General features: G+C 38.3%; 1 protein-coding gene across 1 annotated transcript in view; it reads left to right on the forward strand.

Annotated features, from left to right (window-relative positions):
* CDH13 (cadherin 13) overlaps window positions 1–20040 on the forward strand; it is a 445458-nt gene that overhangs the window by 71145 nt on the left and 354273 nt on the right. The window contains exon 2 of the mRNA XM_033069460.2: window positions 15048–15159. Within this exon, the coding sequence (XP_032925351.1) occupies window positions 15048–15159 (112 nt within the window). The remainder of the gene's footprint in view (window positions 1–15047; window positions 15160–20040) is intronic.

The raw sequence follows: 20040 nt of genomic DNA on the forward strand, positions 1-20040 counted from the left end.
AGGGACAAAATTCCTGGCTTCCAGGACACTACACAGCATATAGTGTATGTATAGCATGAAGTAGAATGCTCAGCTAACATAAATTAATTCACATAATTTGGCTCTTGCACAAAAAATGAAGCACACTGATTTGGGAGTGTGAACTGCTCATTTTCTTCAAAAATGGTAAAACAAAGTGATTCAACACTTCCAGGATTGGTTTGTTTTTTGGTTTTTTTTCCCACGCACTTCTAAATTTAAAAAATGTTTTGTTGGTTTTTGTGGTTCCAGGGTTACTTCCATGAAGGAGTTATATTGCCAAGGGGAGGAGAAAAAAAAAATCACAGTTCAGTTCTTTCTTAGAATATTGTTTCAAGTTATGCCCAACAGATGACAACAAATACTATTATTATTAACAGAATAGAATAGTTTTGTTTAATTTATTCTTTGTGAAGTCCTATTGTTCTTCGTGCTTGGATCCTGGGGGAAAAAACAGTTTAATGTGATTTCTGTTCCCCATTTACTGCTTTCTCAGTTGATCTTCTGGTCCCCCACTGCAGTGCTTTAATAGTGACCTACCTCAAAGATATGGACTTTGTTTGTTCCCTGAGCTCTTCACAAGCAGAAAGGTGCATATCAATTATTCAGGAGAAATTTTCTTCCTGACAAAACTTTCCCTTCATACCTTAACTGAGCACAGCCCTTCTCACATTATGATTTCTTGCATCCTTTCAGCTTAGACATCAGTGTCTATTAATGAGTTAACCAAGCTAATAATTTATAGCTCTTGATGTGTTTGGTGTGCTTCAGCAAGAGTTAATGTTGTTGTGGAGGTGAAGGTTGTGAAGTGTGTTGGTCTGGTCTGGCAGCTGCCAGGGGAAGCTGGAATTAAATATAATTGTGTGTGCAAGGGAATGAAAAATTCTCTGAAAATACATCCTGTAAGCACACAGACCACCTGCATCTTCAGAGCTGGCACCTGGACACTCCTTGGGGTGAGGAGGATGTTCCTGTCTCTGTCAGGGCTGTGAGTGGAATTCAGGGACATGAGCCCCTTTCAGCTGTCCCTTAATCCTGGCAGCCTCTGGGATGGGGGATAAGGAAGCAGAAATGAAAGGCGAAAAAAGAGAGAACCCAAATCTAGGACAGAAGGGTAGCCAAAGACAGAAAATAAATTGCTAAGTGAAAAGGCATGGAGATTAAATAAAAATAAATGAGATGGGATTCTGGCTCTGTCACACATGAGACATTCCTTAGGGGTTAGGATGGATTTTGCCCTTGTTGGCTGATGGAATTCTCCATCCTCTAAGCTGACTAGAGCAAGCTATGAAAAAAGAGCAATTATTTCTTCTTTCTTGCCTGCTTTTAACAGTTTTTTGGTAAGCATGGAAACAATATGAACTATGTTAGTGAAACAAATTGGATGCCAAGAAAAACTGGTGCCCTAACAGAGGATAGCAAAGCACAGTCTGAGAAGCCTGGGAGCTGTTGGGGCTGACTGCAGAACCACAGAACACTTTCTGGAATAACTCCTCTGAGCTTGCAGAGCAAACAGGACAATTTTTCCATGTCCTCCCCCTCATTTCTCCTTCAGGTCCTCTCTGTTGTGGTTCTTCCCCCTTGGGCTAATTAATTTTCTCTGAGTTTTTCCTCTAGTTTTTTTATCAGTTGATTAGAAAAAAAAAAAAAACAGAGCTAACCTGCAAGTGCCTTCTTATCTCACTACATGAGAATAAATTATAGCAGCAAGCTCTTGCTTTTCAGGAGCTTTTCTACCAGTAGATACCTATCACCCCATATATTGTATCTACTTTTCTGGATTTCACTGGGTTTTTTTTAAATAGAAAGTAAAAAATGAGTGGTTTCCCAGACATCTGATCAAATAATTTCCCATTCTCCATCTGCTGCAGATAAAATTTTCTTCTCTTGCTACTTGGTATTTATTTCTGTGGCCAATGGATGCAACAAAGAATTGGAATTTAATTGTTGGAAGAAGTTAAGGTGATCCTCTCATTTGCACTATAGTTTTTCTATTAAAAATTTCCTTTGTCTCTTACCATGCAGATCTCTACTTTGAATTAGAATTGTAAAATTATCTCCTGTTGATTTGAAAGCCACTGTCACAGCATAAACATCTTTCAAGGGCTTTATTCTTCAATCCTGTGTATGAAACCTGGTTTTTTGTTAGTTACTAATGAAGCCTTTGCTGTTGTCAAGCCACTAATGAGTGCAAACGGGAAAAGGCAACATTGTAGGATATGTGAACCTGGAGAAGGAGTTTTAATTGATGGGTTGCAGTTCACCATTTGGAAATGTGAGCCCTCTGGAAGCCACGGGTGGTGTGCTTTGTTCGCTTGTTGCTTCTTCAGCAATGAAAAACTTTCTATCAGTGCTGGAAATCACAGAACTGAAAGTTTGTTTTAATTTTCCATGGTGCTGAAAAGGATATAATACCTGGATGTTTGCCCTAAATAGATACCTGTAAATGCACCTACTTAGCCTAGTTAAAAAGAAAATAATTTAGATTGTCAACTTTAAAATTCTTACCTTTCGTAGATATTTCTTCCTTCTGTCCTCTAGAGAAAGTGTCTTTTTTTAAGTTTGATAAATTTACTGAAGCAAATCATAGAGCCTCCCTGCTTTGTGTTTTAATTGCATTATTTTCATGTACAGATGGGGGAACATGGGGAGGTTAAATGCTTTGCCTGTGGTGTGGCCCAGGCATGTCTCTTGGCATGGACCAGAACTGAGTTAGGGAAATCCTTATCACAGTGACTGGGAACATTGGGAATAACCAGGAGTGAAACCTGGAGCCAGCTTATACCTCCTGCACTAAAATGGCACCACAAATGAGTGAAATATAGGTGAAAACATTAATACATTAAAATGAGGCTCCAAATGACCCAATTTGCTGTGCCTTCTGGTTTGATTCTGGCTCAGTTCCTAATCTAGTTTCTCACAAGAGAAACTCCTACTGTGACTAGCTGCTTCTTAATAACAGAATATTACTTTACTGATTAATATTTGTTGGACACTTAGTCTAATTATGGTTTCTCACAGCTACTTTAATTACTATAATATGAGGTTTAACTTTAGCAAAACGTTCCAGATGAGTTTAGTGAGGTTTTCCAACTTGATTCTGTCCACGGGAGCGTGGCAGCTGACTATTGGGAGAGAGGAAAGCACACTCCTTCCTGAGCCAGGACACGTGTTTCTGAACGATAAGATGTGTCAGTATTTCTGTTCCTGAATCAGAAGATGTAATACTGAGGATTTACAGAATCTGGGAGCTCTGAAACCTCAGCCTGGGGAATAGCTGCAGTGAACGTGATTAACTGGATAAAGGGGAGCTCTGCGCAGCGCAATTGAGGATGTCAGTGTTTACTCACTAATTGAAATTGGAGAGGCAGAATTAAAAGCTTGTGATTAGTAAGGCATGCCAATAGCTTTGAGGACTAGCTTCTATCTTTTCAGACGTGCAGAGGAACACAGGATTGTTTTTCTTGGTGAGAAATTGTCTTATTTCTTCTGCGTCATTTGTGTTGAAAAGGGAAAGGTGAAATATGGAGATAAGACTTTGGAAGAAGTTAGCCAATAAATTTTTCTTTCCAGGATATCCCATTTTAAAATGGAGGTGTAGTCCACATTCATTTTGGTTGAATATCTTGGTGGGAAACACAAAATGCTTGGACTGGATTTTTGTAGTAAATATAAACCCCTTGGCAGAGTGTTGATGAAGGAGACCAGGCAGGAAAAAAGGATTCACTAAAGATGTGACCTGGCACCTTTAGTCCTCAGCTCTCCATTTGTGCATCTCCAGTGCCATTTGCAAATCTCTCACCTCAATTTCCTTTCCTTTTATAAAAAAATACTTAAAAGCAAAGTATGTTCCTTACTATTGAGAACAATAAGTTATCAGTTAAAACCCAAAACCCATCAGGTTTTTGTGCATCAGTCCTCTTAAATCAGGAATGGTGTCCTTGAAGTCCAACCTGAATTTTGACATACTTAGTATTTACCATAAACTTGCACTAGAAGTGCTTGAACTTCTGTATGTTCACAATAGAGGACTTGAATTGATTGATAAAATGTCTGATAAAACAAATGTTGTGGGAATAAATCCCTCTCATTTTTTCAGGGACTCAGACTTCATTAGAACTTTGTTCTCCTCCTTTGAAATTGTTTAGATCAGTTTAGGGAAGTGGAAATATATGTAGCTTCTGAAATGCTCCTGCTTCATAAGATGCAGAAAGGCATGGGAATTTGATTATGGAAAAAGAGTCTCTTACAATATTTAAAAAAGAAAAATTAGGTTTCTAGTTTTGCATAATGCTGATATATTTTGAAGTGTATTGCTTTATGCTTTCACCCTTGCAAACTGATTCTTATTTAGAAGATGAAAGATTGTGCAAAATATAATACTCTTGTATAATTTAAACTGCCTGATAATGTGCTACAGTCTCCTAGAATTCAGGCCCAAACACCAGGCATTGATTTGAAAAAGGCATTTAAATAATTTAAAATTGTTCAATGCTGAGCATGATCAGCACCCCAATCATTTTCAAATAAAAGTACCTATAAAAATTGAAGCAGATGAATAATTTTAAATTGCTTTATACTGTGCAAGCACAGAACCCCAATCACTTTTGGGCTGAAGCACATACTAAAAAGAAAAAAAAAAGATTGAAGTGCTCCCGTAAATTTAAATTGCTATATACAAGGAAAAGGGATTCTAAATTATGGATACTTGAATTTTTTCTTTAAATTTTCTTATTTTTATGTACAGCCCAACTAGTTTTTCTTTGTCAAAATGATCCAAACGTCTGATTTTATAAACTTGCAAAATATGACATTAACCTCTGTTCCATGCAGTAATGGTGGGACATTCCGCAATCAAATGTCACATGTCCTGCTGTAGGAATTCTCAGTACTATTATTATTAAAGCAGGATCCAGGGCAGATATTTACATTTTTCACAACTTCTCATGTGTTTTGTGTTTATTGTTTGTGTCTGCTGCCTGTTGAATGTCACCTGGAACAGCTGATTTATTGGTAAATACAGATAATTATAGAACAATTAAATGTACTGGAAGTGCCATGGGGAGGTTACAGTGGCTTCCTGACCACTGCAGGAACTGGACTTGATTGAAAGGGTGGATTCCAAAAGAAATTATAGTTTATTGTAGAGGTTCCATGGTGAGTTTGTGGGATCTGTGCTTGTGCCTCAGACTGGCATGGAAAACATTGTTCTTGTAGGTACAGGTAATTTTCTATAATTAATGTTTCTGCAACAAAAAAACCCCACCTTGACATTTTTAGCAGTTAACATCCAACACTTCCCAGAAACACCATTCCTCAATAGTTGAAAAAAAGTTCCTGTGTAAAGAAATAAGTATTTAACAGGGTGTCACTGAGTCATTCCCCAATACTCCTGAGATCTCATTCTCAACATGTCAGGGTTTTCTTTGACTACCTAATACATGTGAGGTCAATAGTTGTATCTTTTGCATAAAAGATTTCATTCAGCTTTTAAATTGCAAGCAATTATGAGAGAGAGGGTTACAGACCAGGGTCGTGGTTTCACATTATTTATGTTCTAATTAACTTACCAGCCTGATTTTTTTTCCTCCCCTGCTTTGGCTACTAAGTGTTGATCTTTAATAGTTGTCTGTTCCTAGCATTAATGAGTTTTATTTCTCTGGAAAGGTCATTCTTGATGTAATGTCACTGTTAACACAAGGGAGCCTGTAAGTTTTAGACATTTTGCTTGATTGTGATGAGCTCAAAAATATTGAACTACTTGCTGTGCTTCCCCTGGGGGCTGCTTTCACTCAGAAGAGTTAGTACAAGTTCTTTTTAATTTTTGACTGTGTTTTTACAATTCTTTAGAAGTACTCCACAATGAACAGCTGACATAGTCAAAAATACCTGATTGTTGTTGTTTTGGTTCTTTTAAAATCCTTTTATATTTATTCCTAGATGACTCCATGAGCTTGAGAATTACTTCTTGTAATTGTAGGTAAATACATAAGGTCTGGACTTATGAACAGTGATGGAAAAACTTTGGTCAAAATGAATTAAATCCACTTATGGTTACTACTGCACTACTACTAAGGTACAGTTTTAGGTAAAGAAAGCAAAAACACTTAAACACCAGCACTGAAGGAGATTTCTAAGCTTAGCTCACAGGATGTTTGTGAAAATGAGCAATGGATGAGAAGATACAGAATGTGTTGACCCATTAAAAAAGATTAGGGTGATTTACAGCCCTGTCCTTGAGCTTGGTTTTTAAATAGAAACCCAGAGGAAGCCAATCTTCACAACTATTCATTTTAATATTATACTATTATTGCTCTGTATTATTTGCTGAAAATAACCATGTGATATGCAGATACCTTTGTGAGAAAGTTTTCTATGGCTTGTTTTACAGAATAGATTATCCTCTTCCTGTTGATGTCAAATAAAATCTTGTCAAATCAGGTAGAGAGATTTGTGTTGAGCTCCTTGTAGAAATTTCTCAGTTTTTATTTTCCATCTTTGGATGTTAGACTTGTTTCTTCTCCAATAACCTTACTGAAATCAAGGGTTTTTACTTGAAAGTATTAATTTAAAAAAAAAATCTTGCATTTGTGAGTGTTTAGGACAAGGTCAGAAAACGTTCAACAAATCTTTTTTTGAAGCTGAAAACCAGATATTTTCACTTGTCCTTATACTTTTATGAGTTCTGGGGGTTGGTTTCTGTTTTTGCAGCGTTTGAAGGTGATAGAAGTGCGTTTGTGTTTAATCCTTAAATCCATGTTATACTTTCAAAGATTGTTTTCAGCAAGCTCATTTCAGTTTTAGCTTAGCAGTGCAAAAGACAGATGTTCAGTGTTACACCGAGTTCAGTTGGTGCTGCAGTAATAATTGCTTTAGACTCTAACTTTGTGGAATATGAGGAAAATAAGAGGTGGAAGGTTGTTTTTTCTTTTTGATAACTATCGTGCTGCTGGGAAATTAAACATGTATCATGTTCCTTAGAATTTCCAGCCATCCTATCCAAAACTCACTATCTGCTGGAAGAAATATGATTTTAATTTTTTTTCTCTAACAACTTCAGCCACATCAATGTTTTCCTATGTGGAATAATGACTTCGCCCCACGCAATACCATGTGAAGGGTTTTAAATAAGTTTAAAAAATTTTAAATTTATTTCCTTTTTAGTAAACTAGAGATCCATATTTTCATTCATCTAAATACTTCAACAAGTCATTCCTGCTGGAAAAGAGGATTAACCTGTTTATTTCATTAGGCAATAAATAACTGAAATGTTTGGTGTGAGCAGATCTTCCAAAAGGTTATTGTTGTAAGGCAGTTTAGGTTTCAACAATTCACACCTTGCAGCACAACCAGTCCAGATCTTTGGCTTTCAATGTTTCTTCTTTATGCCTCTTTCACTGGTACAGGAGTGCTATCGAATGGCTCATTTGCATTATTCTGTACCCTGTAAAATGAATTTATTATGCAGCTTCTCTAAATAGGCTAACCAGCTGTAATCTCATTCTGGTGGTGTATGGGCTTCAGCAAAACATGATTACTTCTTTCATAATGCCTAAAAATAAACAAAAAATAACCTTGGAGCCCAACCCGTCCTTTTGCTGGAGCCTAGTATGTTAAATGGTGCTATTAATCACAGAGGGTAGTTATTTACTTGTTAAATACTTGAGTAATTTAAAATATTACTTACTTTGCGCACAAGTAACAGGTTTTGGTCTCTGTTATTAATCATTAAAATGCTTAATGAAGCGGGATGAGAGCCATTCCCTGGATTACAAAAATCTGAAGGTGCTCAGATACATCTGCACAGCTGGAAGTGGAAGGTGATGCTGCACCCTGAGCCACGAGGGTGGAAATCATTCTCAACTGGGAGCTCTGTTGGCTCCATGGGCACATCCTGAACCTCAGCTGGGAATCTGTCTGGAGAGGGAAGGCTGAGCTTGGGTTCTGGGCTGGAAAATCTCTGCTGACCATGGGCAGAGCTGGCTCCCATCAGAAAGAGACAGATTAAATTTATATTTCATAAATATTAATCCTGGCTCTGTTTGCAGAAGCTGTTTAACATTGTAGGTAAATGGTGGCTGTGTTTCACCGATGTCACATTCTCATCTCTTTGTGTCCTGGTTAATTTTAAAATTATTGGGAGCCACCAGCATGACAAGACTTAAAAAGGAATTTTAGAAAGTATTAGGCAACATATTTTGGGCTTAAGGAAATATCCAGACCCTGGAGAACATTTATCTGGAATTCTTCATGTATTTTGCACAGGTGGAGATTAAGCAGGCACAAAGAAATGTTACTGAGATGATCCCAGGGTTATATCCAAATAGAAGGAGATGGAAAGAGTTTGGTTTGTCTGGCTCAACAAATCGAAGATTTAGAGGTGACAAAGGTTAATTTAGTTATGAGACAAAACTTGTACAGGAATAAATGGCTATAAATTGACTGTGAACAAATTTATTCTGGAAGATATGAAATGACCATCAGAATAAGGGTCAGGAATTGTGAAATGTAGGAATTATTTATGATTGGGATCAAGTGATCTGCTTGTGACACCAGAGCTGGCTCCTGTGTAAGGGTTTCACAGAATCACAGGATTTTTGGGGTTGGAAGGGACTTCTGGAGATCATCCAGATCAACCTCCCTGTCCAGGTGGGTGACCTGGCTCAGGTGACACAGGGACGTGTCCAGGTGGGTTTGGAATGGCTCCAGGGCTTCCCTGGAGATCCCAAGTTTTTCCTGGCGTCCCAAGTCAAGGGAAAACTAAGCTAGCTCAAGTCCTGAAGCATGGAAAATGTTGGTAAGAATTAATTAAAAGGCTTATTTTAGGGTGCAGTTTCATGGTAACAGGTTGGGGTGCAGACTGTGGGGGGTCTCACACCACGCCCTGTTTTTCCAGACACATCATCCTGTGGACACTGGGATTGACTTTGTGGGCACTGGGATTGACTTTGTGGGCACTGGGATTCACTTTGTGGGCACTGGGATTCACTTTGTGAGAACTGAGAGAGCAGGGAAAGGGACTGAGGAGAGAGGATTTTCCCTCTCTGCCTTGAGATGAGGATGCTGTCAGAGTGCTCCTGTGCTCTGCAGGCACTGCCCATGTCATCCTTCCTGAGCCTGACCAGTCTGGGCTCCGTGGTCACTCTGATCTCTGAGCAGACCCTGGGAGCAATAATAAATGAACAAATCATTTCTGAACAAAATGATTGTGCCTCCTCCAGAGCTCCTCAATTTCAGAAGGCGAGTGGCTGTGTGAAACTACCTGTTCTGACACTACCCCTGGCAAATCACTCCCTGAATAACTTAATGAGACTCCCAGCACCAAGAAAGATGCACACCTTTCACTGAATATGTGATAAAAGTCCTATAATAAATATAGGTACGTAGGGAAAGTGCTCATAAAAGGGAAGTTCCTGTGGTAGATAGTCTCACAAAAGAGTTTGTCACATTTTGTTTCCAGTTAATGGATGCCTACCGCAGTCACACAGCTTCAGTGACAGGAGAACTGAATTCATTTAAGCCAATAAAGTCGTTCTAATTTGCATTTTCATAGCCCACTCTTCAGTACTCCGAGTGTGACTTTCCCTTTTAGGACAGAGCTGTGCAGTAAATGGATAGGTAGGTCCTTTAAAAGGATATTTATCATCCTTGAAGAATCTTAGTGCCAAATCTTAATAGCATTTCTTACAAAAATGACTGGAATTCTCTATCAGATATAAGGTAGAGCTGTAGAGATTAGGAACATTCTTTTTTTTTTAACTTCTTTTCTGATAGAAAGAAGAGCAGTTAAACCCTGAAACAGTGAAAACTTCCCCCCACCCCACCAAATGAAAGTATTGCATAAAAAATGCCACAAATAACAGCATTCTAGAAATCAAATTAATTTAAAAGAACTATGTATTTAATAAATTTAGTCACATTCAGAGATAAACAATTCAACACACCTTTATGTAAAGTAAAAAAAACGTTTGTTAATGATACCAATCAGAGGATGATTTATTCAAGCTTTTGAGTATTTTTTTTGTTCCAGTTGATATTAAAAACCACAGAAGACACAGAGAACTTCATGTCCAGTCTCTGTGTGTGATTTGATGAAATAATTGCCTTAGGACCTGCTGACATTCTAATTGGAGTCAGCCTAATTCAGAATCAGAATCTTACTTAGAGCAGCAGTCTTTTTATTTTAAGGATCCCTCTGTTAATTTAATTTGAATAACTCCCTCATTTAAATCTAGAGAGAAGACTTCAAATTTCATCATCTGCCTGTGACTGTGCTGTTTATCACTTGTTTCCTTCTCTGATGCCTCCTCCCTCTCCACTTTTGTGGGTCTGGTGTTGCAGCACCTGAACATGGAAAAGGTTTTAAGATTCAAAGAGCTCAATCTGCATGATAAAAATATTTTGTCATGAGCAATTTAATTCAGTGTTGGCAGTTCTCATTATTCTGATTACTTTTTTCTCCCCGTTCTCAGCTCTGAGGATCACCGTATTTCTTATGAAAATCCGAAGTTTTCATATGCAAAAAGCAAATTTCTGTTTCTCATGTTTCCACAGAAAAGCTCAGAAGCATAAATTTTCCATACCCATTTCCAAGTAAATGAGTCAAATAAAAAAGAACCCCCAAAACCATACTTTAAACGATAAAAAAAACCCCAACCCTACCAGAAACTCCAAACAAAAGAACAAGAACTAAAAACTCATTTCTCAGAACGTGACTCATAATTTTTGAACTCTTGAAATTTTTGCTCTTAGTAAAAATGAGTGTGATTTCAATTTTAGCTCCTCATTTTTGTGTTCCATGTTCTTTTGTTTTCATTTCAGATTACTCTCCTGAAGTCAAAGGTAGAATGAGGTCCTACAGAATATTTTCCTCTGAAATGAGATTTGTTTACATTTACTTTGTGCAGAATTCCTGTTTGGGCAGATGGCTTTCACAGGTGTCTGCACCATTTACATTTCTAATTAAATAAAGCCTTACACAAGGATGAATTTCACACCATAAGAATGTGTGTGAAATGCAATTAATATTCTGCAGCTTGTGTTTCTGTGCTAGGTGATCTCCTCAAGGTAGGGCTAATGAAGATGTGAGGGTGTACACAGCAAAAGGTGAGAAAATTCATTTACAGAGCGAGCATGTGGCCAAACTGAAACTGTGCAAGTTGGAAAGAGCATAAAGATTCTGAAATTCTTCAGAAAGACCCTTCTGAGATGACTTTCAGTCACCAGAAGAGGAGGTAGAAGGACCCTGGGTTTTTTTGAGATGTCGTGGTACCCAAAGGTGTTTTAGCATCAGGGAGTTTATTAATTTCCTCTGCAGTACAGTATTAAATTGCTCTCCTTTTTTTTGCTTTCCAACCATATTCTGTGTGAGCAGCTTTCAGTGCAAATGCTGAGGTCAGTAAAGGTCACCAGCATGTTCGTGCTGGTTTATTAACTAAAAAAAAAAAAGGTGTTTCTTAGGCTTGATATCTCACCAGTTCTAGCACAGTGGCCAAACTAGCACAGGAGTACCTGAACTATGACATTTCCTTACACCAGCTAGTAATAAATTCTGAAAGAATTGTCAGAATATTAAAACTGAGTCTTTGCTCTGTACACTTCTGAAAAGCAGGAGGTTATGAGTAACTTGGATTTTGCTTGTTGGTGAACACAGGATCTGTAGGTCTGAGTAGTCAGGACTCTGCTTTGCTTTTCAGGTTTCCACCCTTTTAGATTTTCATGAGCAAATTGCTGCATAACTGTTACTTTTGTTCAAGAATTTGGCTTTTTTCTTGGTAGCAGGTGAAGGATCTTTTTGTGCTAATTGCCCAGCACTTCACTAGTTGTGTGAACAATATTTGTATAAGTGGACTTCTATGTAGGACATTCAAATATTATTTACAGTGTATTTAGCTGAAGTCTTTCTTTAGGCACCTATCAGCCTATAAACCCTTTTATTATATCCAAGAATATGAAGTCTACATGGTGCTTAAATTCAGAATGTATTCTGCTTTGAACAAGTCTCTTTGCCTTACACATATATCTGCCTGGCATATTTTTTTCAAGATATTTTTAAAGACAACTGGCCCCAAAGTGAAGAACCTTAACAGAAATTATTTTAATGAGATTGAAATTTAGTTCAACAGAAGATTCTTCATGAGAAAAAGAAATTAAAAGAATAATTTTCCTTTTAAAAGACAATTAATTAAAAACTGTCCATGTGATGACAGATTTAACATTTTGTCTGACGTGTTGAGAAGAAGAAAGTGCCTGGAATTGCACAAGTGGAATAAAATGTTCCATTTCACAGCAAGGCCAAGCTTGAATCTTGTAATTATTTCAAAGGGAGTAAAGGTCATTTTCTATTTGCTGCATCTCTATTATGTGAGGCTTCTGTAGCAGGCTTACAGAAGTTAACTCATGACCCATTTAGATTGCCCAGATTTCAAAGTCAACTTAGACTGTCACAAATCTGATAAAGTAGACATATTCCCTTCTCTAAGTACTGCCATAGATGATGTCCAAAGAGGCTTTTTATTTATAGCTCTGTAAGACAAGAGTTCCAGCTTTAAGGCTTGAGTAGCTGGGAGATCAGAACATGATTTCCCTCTTACTTGCTGTGCTAATCCTTTAGGGGAAGAGCTGTTTGCAGATAAATTTCAGGATATATGGCTTGGACTGTTTTTCTGGTGGGGATTCATTATATAACTTTGTTTGCATCTTGAGATGGGAAGAGGTTTTCTCCTGCTGTGATGGCATTTTAATGCATATTCATCCAGGAACACTGAGTCAGAAAGACAGGTACTTTAAACCTGCACCTGTGCACACAGAAAATGTGTGCAGAAGATGCATGTGTGCCCTTCTTCCTGTGCACATGCCCATTGAAATGCATATAAGGCAGGTTTTTTAACAATCAGTAATCAAGCTTTATGCACAATTTTCAGGGCAGGCTCTGAATACCTCAGTTCACATTTGCAGATGTCTCCTGCTGGAAGACTGAAGGGGACACGTCCAATTCTCAACCCCAAAATCTCCAATAAAATCAATATATCAGTCTTATTAAGAGATGAAGGGATTGGGAGCTGAGGTTTGAAACCTTTTAAAGAAGTGCAGGAATGGTGTGATGATACCAAAATTAATATTAAAGTGTATTGTACTTTTCTTTGTGTATTACTTTAAATCTTTCTCTTCTTCCTTGGTTAATCCTTCCAAGGGACCAACATGGAACAAGTCAGGATGGAAGGCAAAGGTGTCCATCTGTTGTGTTTGCCTTGCACCAGATTAATTGCCATGAAATATTCTGGCTGTTTCTTGCAGTCTGCTGGCACTTCTGGCCAAGCTTTTATAACAACTGCCAGTGACATGAAACAAATGATCCAGCAGTTGGGTCCCATAAGAACAACTAATGCAGGCCAGGTGGGGCATTGCTGCCTTGGGATTTTGTAAATGGGCTCACACAAGACTTTAAATGAGTGGGAAATGCAAGAAGGGAGAGAGCAGGTCTTGTATCACTGTGATTTAATGGACTGTGAGTGGTGGGGAATAGGGAAATGTGCAGATGTTAAATACTGCAGGACATCTCTTTAGGATCAGGATCAGCAGATTTGGGTGATCAAGGAGTGGAGGTGGGACTGAGAGATGCTGCTGGGACATTGGGAGAAGTGAGGGTGTTGTGGTCACTGAGCTGGAGAAGAGAAAAGAGCCTTCAGCATTCACTGGCCTGGTATTGAGGAGAAATTGTCTTCACCTTATAGCTGAAGAACTTCATTTCCAAAACTGTAACTGCGTGTTGAGGATGTCTTGAGTAAATAGCCCCATGGTGCAGAACTGCTTGAATTTAGGAGCAAATGTCATTCAGAACTGCTGTGTTTGTTTCCTTCTTGGTTGTCACACGTGCCCTCTCCAGCTGATTGTGCTTGGGCTGCCTGACCAGCAGCAGATTGCCCATTACAATTTTGAGATCAGAGTGGTCAGTGCACCACCTGGAAGTCAGGTTTAGTAAGGCACCTTTAAATGTCCTAAAGCAGAAAGTACTTCTGAAAATGCACTTGGGTTGGAAAATACGATTTGGCATTTCCTGCTCTTAACCTTGCCTTTTTTTGCCACTCTCTTTAACCTTATACACTTTTTAGTAATTCCTTTCTGCTTGCTGCTTCTTTCTTGACTATTCTTACCTCCATGGTCTCATTTAACAGCTGCCAAGAAAAATAACCCTTCAGGTTGTTTTCTCTATTCAGGGATAAAATGCTTCAGAGTCTGAGATCAGAATTGTACCTATTCCCAAGCAATTTTATTTTGCTTTTAAGCTTCCTCCTTTGATGTTCCTGTGGTGACATGGAACTTGGGTGACCATGTGCTAACAGTGACACAAACTGCATTCAGCTGGAGCCTTCAGATCCACCTCCACTATGATGCACGCATTTCTTTTTCAGTCCTCCCTTGGTGTAAACAAGCTTTTGATTACAGGGAAAATGGACAAACTGTGGCTTAGAGAGAAAGGAAAGAAACAGTTCATACTTTCTAGCAAAGAATTTCTTTTGTAAATGAAACTCCTGTATGTGAGGCTTCACCCTCGAGTAGAGAATTTCTTCTGCAACTTGGTGATCAACTTTGAAACAGCTTTGAAGCTCTTAATTTATCACTTATTCAAATCAACTTGCATATGCTTAATTTCAGCATATATTTAGGTCCAGCTGTATTCAGCTAGGCCTAAATAAATGTGATTTTTATGAGCAACATTGCATTCTATGTTTTTAATGGACCAGTAACATTCTTTATTGATATTCTGAACTGAAATTCACCTTGAAAGCTACTATTTTGTAATTTCAATGCCAGCCCATATATATAAAAGCAAAAACCTTACATAAAAAATTGTTTAGCAAGATGTGAAGGGGAAATGTGATGTGATGGATATTCTGTTTTATGAGTATGGACCCCAATGTTTTGTTTTATGAGCACTGAGCCTAAACCCGCTATGGTTCCCAGAAGCCAACATGATGGATGAAGGAGTGGATGTTAAAAGTCTATTTCTGTTTTTTTTCTCCCCTCAGGTTCTGCTGCTTGCATGTGCAGAAGATTTAGAATGTGTCCCTGGATTCCAGCAGAAGGTTTTTTATATAGAAAAGCCATTTGAATTCACAGAGGACCAGCTGGTTCTGAACCGTATGTTGTTTTCATATATTACTATTGTGCAAAAATCAAAATTGTTTATGTATTCATTTCATTCCTGCCATTTATCAGAAAGTGTTTTTTGTTTTGTACCTAAGGTTTTGGATATTGCCATGGTTCAGTCTGAGTTCCCCTGCATCAATCCTACGTCTCTACGGACTTGACTCTGTTTCATGTATTAGAAATGGCAAAATGCAATATATAATCATTTAGGGCTACGTGAATATTGTGAAAACCTAGAACCAGCTACTTCTTCAAAATTAAATTTACTCTGAATTTTTTTCATAATCTTACCTATGAGCTTGGAAATCAGGACTTGCTCACCAATATCTCTATTAAATTATCTCTGCAACTGAGATTTAGAAGTTTGTATTTTGAGAGCATTCACAGATGATAGAAGTCCAAGTCTTTGCATGAAATTCAGAGGCTGGAAGAAGTTTGGGATCATCAGTGTCCCACAACTGGAATATTCAGTATATTTCCATTGAGCAGGTGTCACATTATAAAACCCAATGTGGCACTGTATATCCAAGCATTGAACTGAAGGACATTTAACAGTTTTTCAGTTCTGGTGTTAGTTCATTCCAATACTTCGGGGTTAGAAATTGTTCTTTCCATTCTGGGGCTTTGGACTTCAGCAGTGTCAAACAAAAGTGGTGCCTTATCCAGTGGTTGATGTGTTTAAAGACTTAAAAAAGGATTTAAGTGCTGCCATTTCCATAACTTCCAAACACACCTGCATTTTTACACGTGATATTTATTACTGATGATGATTTGTTGTGCTTGCCTGCTGGTTTGGACCAGGAATTCTTCTGGGTGTCCAGCACTGGGCAGCAGTGCTTGGCTCCTACGTGCAGTATCTGGATCCCACAAGGGGACACATCCCATAGCTTGGTGGAACCAAGAAATGCAAACCAATATTACTCACCAAATGCACACATTCCCCATCTCAGTTCCCTCCAGATAGCACTGCTACATATTGATGTATTTTCACTTCAGATGAAGATGTAATCTGTGCACATTCACTTTAAAATAGCACTAACTTCTCAAAACGAAATGTCAGAATTAGTTGCCAAAGTCTATTGAAATAACTCTCTTAAACTTAAGTCATTCAGCCTTTGGAGGTACTAAAATAAACCTCTAGGATAACATTCTTAGTCTCAGCATTTTGATATGTTGCTTAGTCTGAGCTGTTTTTTCACAGGAACTTTAGATCACGAGTAGTAATACTAGTCAGAGAAGTGAGATTGTTGTTCAGCTTAGAAAAGAGATTTCAAACTTCTCATTTCTTTGGGGAATTTAGTTTTTCTCTGTAATTCTTATTTTGGAGTTGTCAAACACATTATTCCTGCATGGCTAAAAGTTGAAATTCTTAGAATATAATTAGATTTAATAAGCATGCACATTTGAAGACCTATTACAAGTATGGATAAAGTAGTGTTAAATTGAATATAAACATTTGTTAAATACTTTTTCTGCTTTAGAACTTTGAGGCTGTAGTGTGTCTGGCCAGATCTCCTGTTGCTTTTGAGAGGATCACCCGAGGATGGGTTGGTTCAGCCAAACTGCCTGGGCTGCTCTGTGGTGACCCAGCCATTTGTGGTGGCGTAAAATGAGCACAATAATTAAGATGCCATCATTAGTGAGAGGAGGAGAGAAGAGCAGCAAGAGGCTCAGAAATGCCTGGGAACAATCTGTGGAATTAAATTATTTTAATAAGCAGACACTAAATTGGCCTAATGTGCAGTGTTGGACAGAGGCAGACTGTTGATGCGTGATCCTGGTTAATTCAATCACCCACAAACAGGGTGTCCTTCATGCAGCACCAATAAACTTCAGCACAGTTCCTTCATTTTTGCTGTCAACAGAATTGATAATTTTAATTGTCTGTTTGAATACACTTTGCATGCTCTTGCATCTTTTTATGCCCATTACCAAGAGCAGTGTAATTTAGCAGTTGCATTGCAATGCGAGGCTTACCAGGGCTGTGTAAATTAATAGAGCAAATATGTAAACCAGGCCTATAGCAGTGATTGTTTTTGTAGTCCTCAACAAGCCAAGGAGCTCCTTAATTCTTTTCTGAAGTGCAATAATACAGTCTTTTTCTTTTTCAATTTAAACAAGAACCTACTGTACATTGCTAGCATCTCTCTTGTAATTAAATATTGGTTGTGGCTGCTTCTTATGTATTTATCACTTCTACATGTGGCAGTGTTAATTATATTTTACATTTACTGATGGGAAGAATGCAGAGAAGACCATACTGAGGGTACAGAATTTTCTCTTATTTCTTGTTCTGATTTGTAGCAATTTTTATTAAACCTGCTTATAAGCTGGCCATAACAAGTCCAGCTGTGTGTGAACATTCTCCTTCCTATTAGTTTCACTGGTATTCAGTTACTATTAGTTTTTCTGTCATTGTGCTCAGGCTGAACTGGCTTTTAAATTCTTATTTATTTATTTGCTCTTGCATCTCATTTAGTAGCAACCTCTAGACTTTGACCATTTCTTTGTCCCAGTTTGGTCATTATTTTTTTTTCCCTCAGCCCCTTTCAGATTTGCTTATAACTTGTATTTTCTGTGACCATAAACAAAAGAAGGCATTGCTCATTTACTTTGGGTCTGCCCAGGTTTTTTCCTCTGTGTGCAGAACCAGATGTTCCCTTGGTGTAGCAGGAAAAGATCCATGGAGTCACTTTCATGAATTAGCAATTATTTACACATAATTATTATTCTAGCAAACAATTGTGTCACTATTTTTTCCTTCCTTATAGACTTTTTTTTTACTTTACACCTAGGACCAGCTTTGCAATCCAATTGAGAAGATCATCAAGATTTCCACATTCTTGATGAAGTGCTAATTGACAGCATTTAATTACAGGTTTTACACCTGTCAGAGGCACTTGTGGCCATGCAATGCCTGTCCCTGCCAAGGCTGGCAGGTCACTGGCAGTGACAGGGTTCTGTCACACTGGGCTGAGGGAAAGTTCCTAATCAGACCCAACAAACGTGGGGATGTAATTGTGTTACATTAATCACGTTTATACTTAACACACATCGGGCTTGGCTTTTGGGGGTATTTTTAATTGACAATGAATCAAATAGTGCACTTGAATAATGGAGGCAATTAACATAAAGCACGAGGTGATGCATTGTGCATACTAAACTGGGGAAGGCATTGCCAGTGCTTTAAATGTCAAAACAAAGGAAGTGCTGACCCTTACTTGAAAAGCTTTAATTTGAATGTTAATTAATGGCTGACCTCTTGTGTCTCTTACGTGATAGATTGCATGTTCAGAGCCTGGGCTGCTTCAAGATGAAGGTTTTGTCTGTCTGCATTTGGGTACTTTGTGGATTTTAACCCAGAGCTTTCTACTCAACCATATCAAAATCATTGTTTACTCATATGATGTGAAACATCTTAGTGTACTTATTAATATAGCTTAAAAGCAGGTTTTCAATTGTGTGGCAAAGCTGTGCCCTCCAACAAGATTTACTTTGTTCAATAAAGCCTGTGGAAAGATCAGAGAAGATCATTCCTCCTCCTACAGCCTCGTGTGCACACGGATCATGGTCGTGATCAGATCCAAACATTTCCTGTTGATTCTGAGCTGATGCCGTGTGAGAGCTGTGATTTATTTATTTCATCCACCTTTCCCTGTGACTCCAAGCCAGCTGACTGCACAGGTGGCCTCTTCCTGTGCCTGTCCCATGCTACCAACAGTGGAGCTGCTCATTCTGATCCTGGAGTTATCACACCCACTTTGTTCTTCTCCCCTTCTTCCCCCTCCCCACACCTTGCACAGAGCGTGGCAGCCTCATTCAGCCCCCAGGGATTTGCCAAAGCCTCTGCAGGGTTCTGACACGGGGTTTGGATGTGACTGGTAGCTCTTCAAGCTGAATATTGCAGGGTTTGTGAAATTGGGATTGCACATGGTAGTAGTAGCTTGCAAAAGAACATGTTCGAGCAAGGTAAGATTTTAAGCTTAGCAATTTCTTGCAGGGAAAACTGTCTGGGCTTCTGGGTAATAGCAAGATAACTCTGGATTTTCCACCTATTCAGTGTGTCCTTGCTGAAACAGTGTTGTGACTTTTCAAAATGAAGAAGTTTTTATTGCATTTTGAGTTTTACAAACATCTTAAATTTTCCTCAAATTCACATAAATCGGTCGCTGTGTCGAGAATATGCTTCAGAAGATGTTGAAAAATGAGTTGGTTCCCATTTCCTGGCATTGAGGGAACAGGTTCAGTGGAAAGACATTTCAACTTTCCTATCCAGATAGGAGAGTGCTTGTTATATCCTAAACTATATATCTTAATGGGCTCATATGCATGGATAGAATTTGAATACTAGAGCTTCAATCTGACACTTTATGTGGTTAATATAAAGCATCTGGAACTCTTATTCCATGTGAACAGAATTATTGGTCAGGATTTGAAGCAGCACATCTTAAGCACACTATTCCTATTTAAATGGTTATAGGAAGCCAAATTCATGTAAGTAAAATGCCAGGAAATATCTGGGGCAAGGTGCAAATGGTTGCAAAGTTGTGGAAGTTTTAAAGTGGGAGGCTGAAAACTTTACTGCATGTTTGTGGGGGCAAGGTGAGGAAGATCCTTTTGCACCTAAATACCTGATGCATTGCCTTTTAATTGAAGTTTGATCCTGAACTCCTACATGGAGGGAGAACATTGTCTGGGAATACATATTATGGCTAAACAATAGAGAGTGTCTCAAATGTGCCTCTGAATAGATACATGCAGATTGGTGTTGCAGCACAGCAATGTCACATCATCTGTTCAGCTGCTTTCACACATGATGGAAGCAAAACAAAGTAGGGGAGAATAGTTGCTGAGTGCCAGGTGGTCAGACAA

This window comes from Catharus ustulatus, chromosome 11, assembly GCF_009819885.2.
Source record: "Catharus ustulatus isolate bCatUst1 chromosome 11, bCatUst1.pri.v2, whole genome shotgun sequence".
Lineage (NCBI taxonomy): Eukaryota > Metazoa > Chordata > Aves > Passeriformes > Turdidae > Catharus > Catharus ustulatus.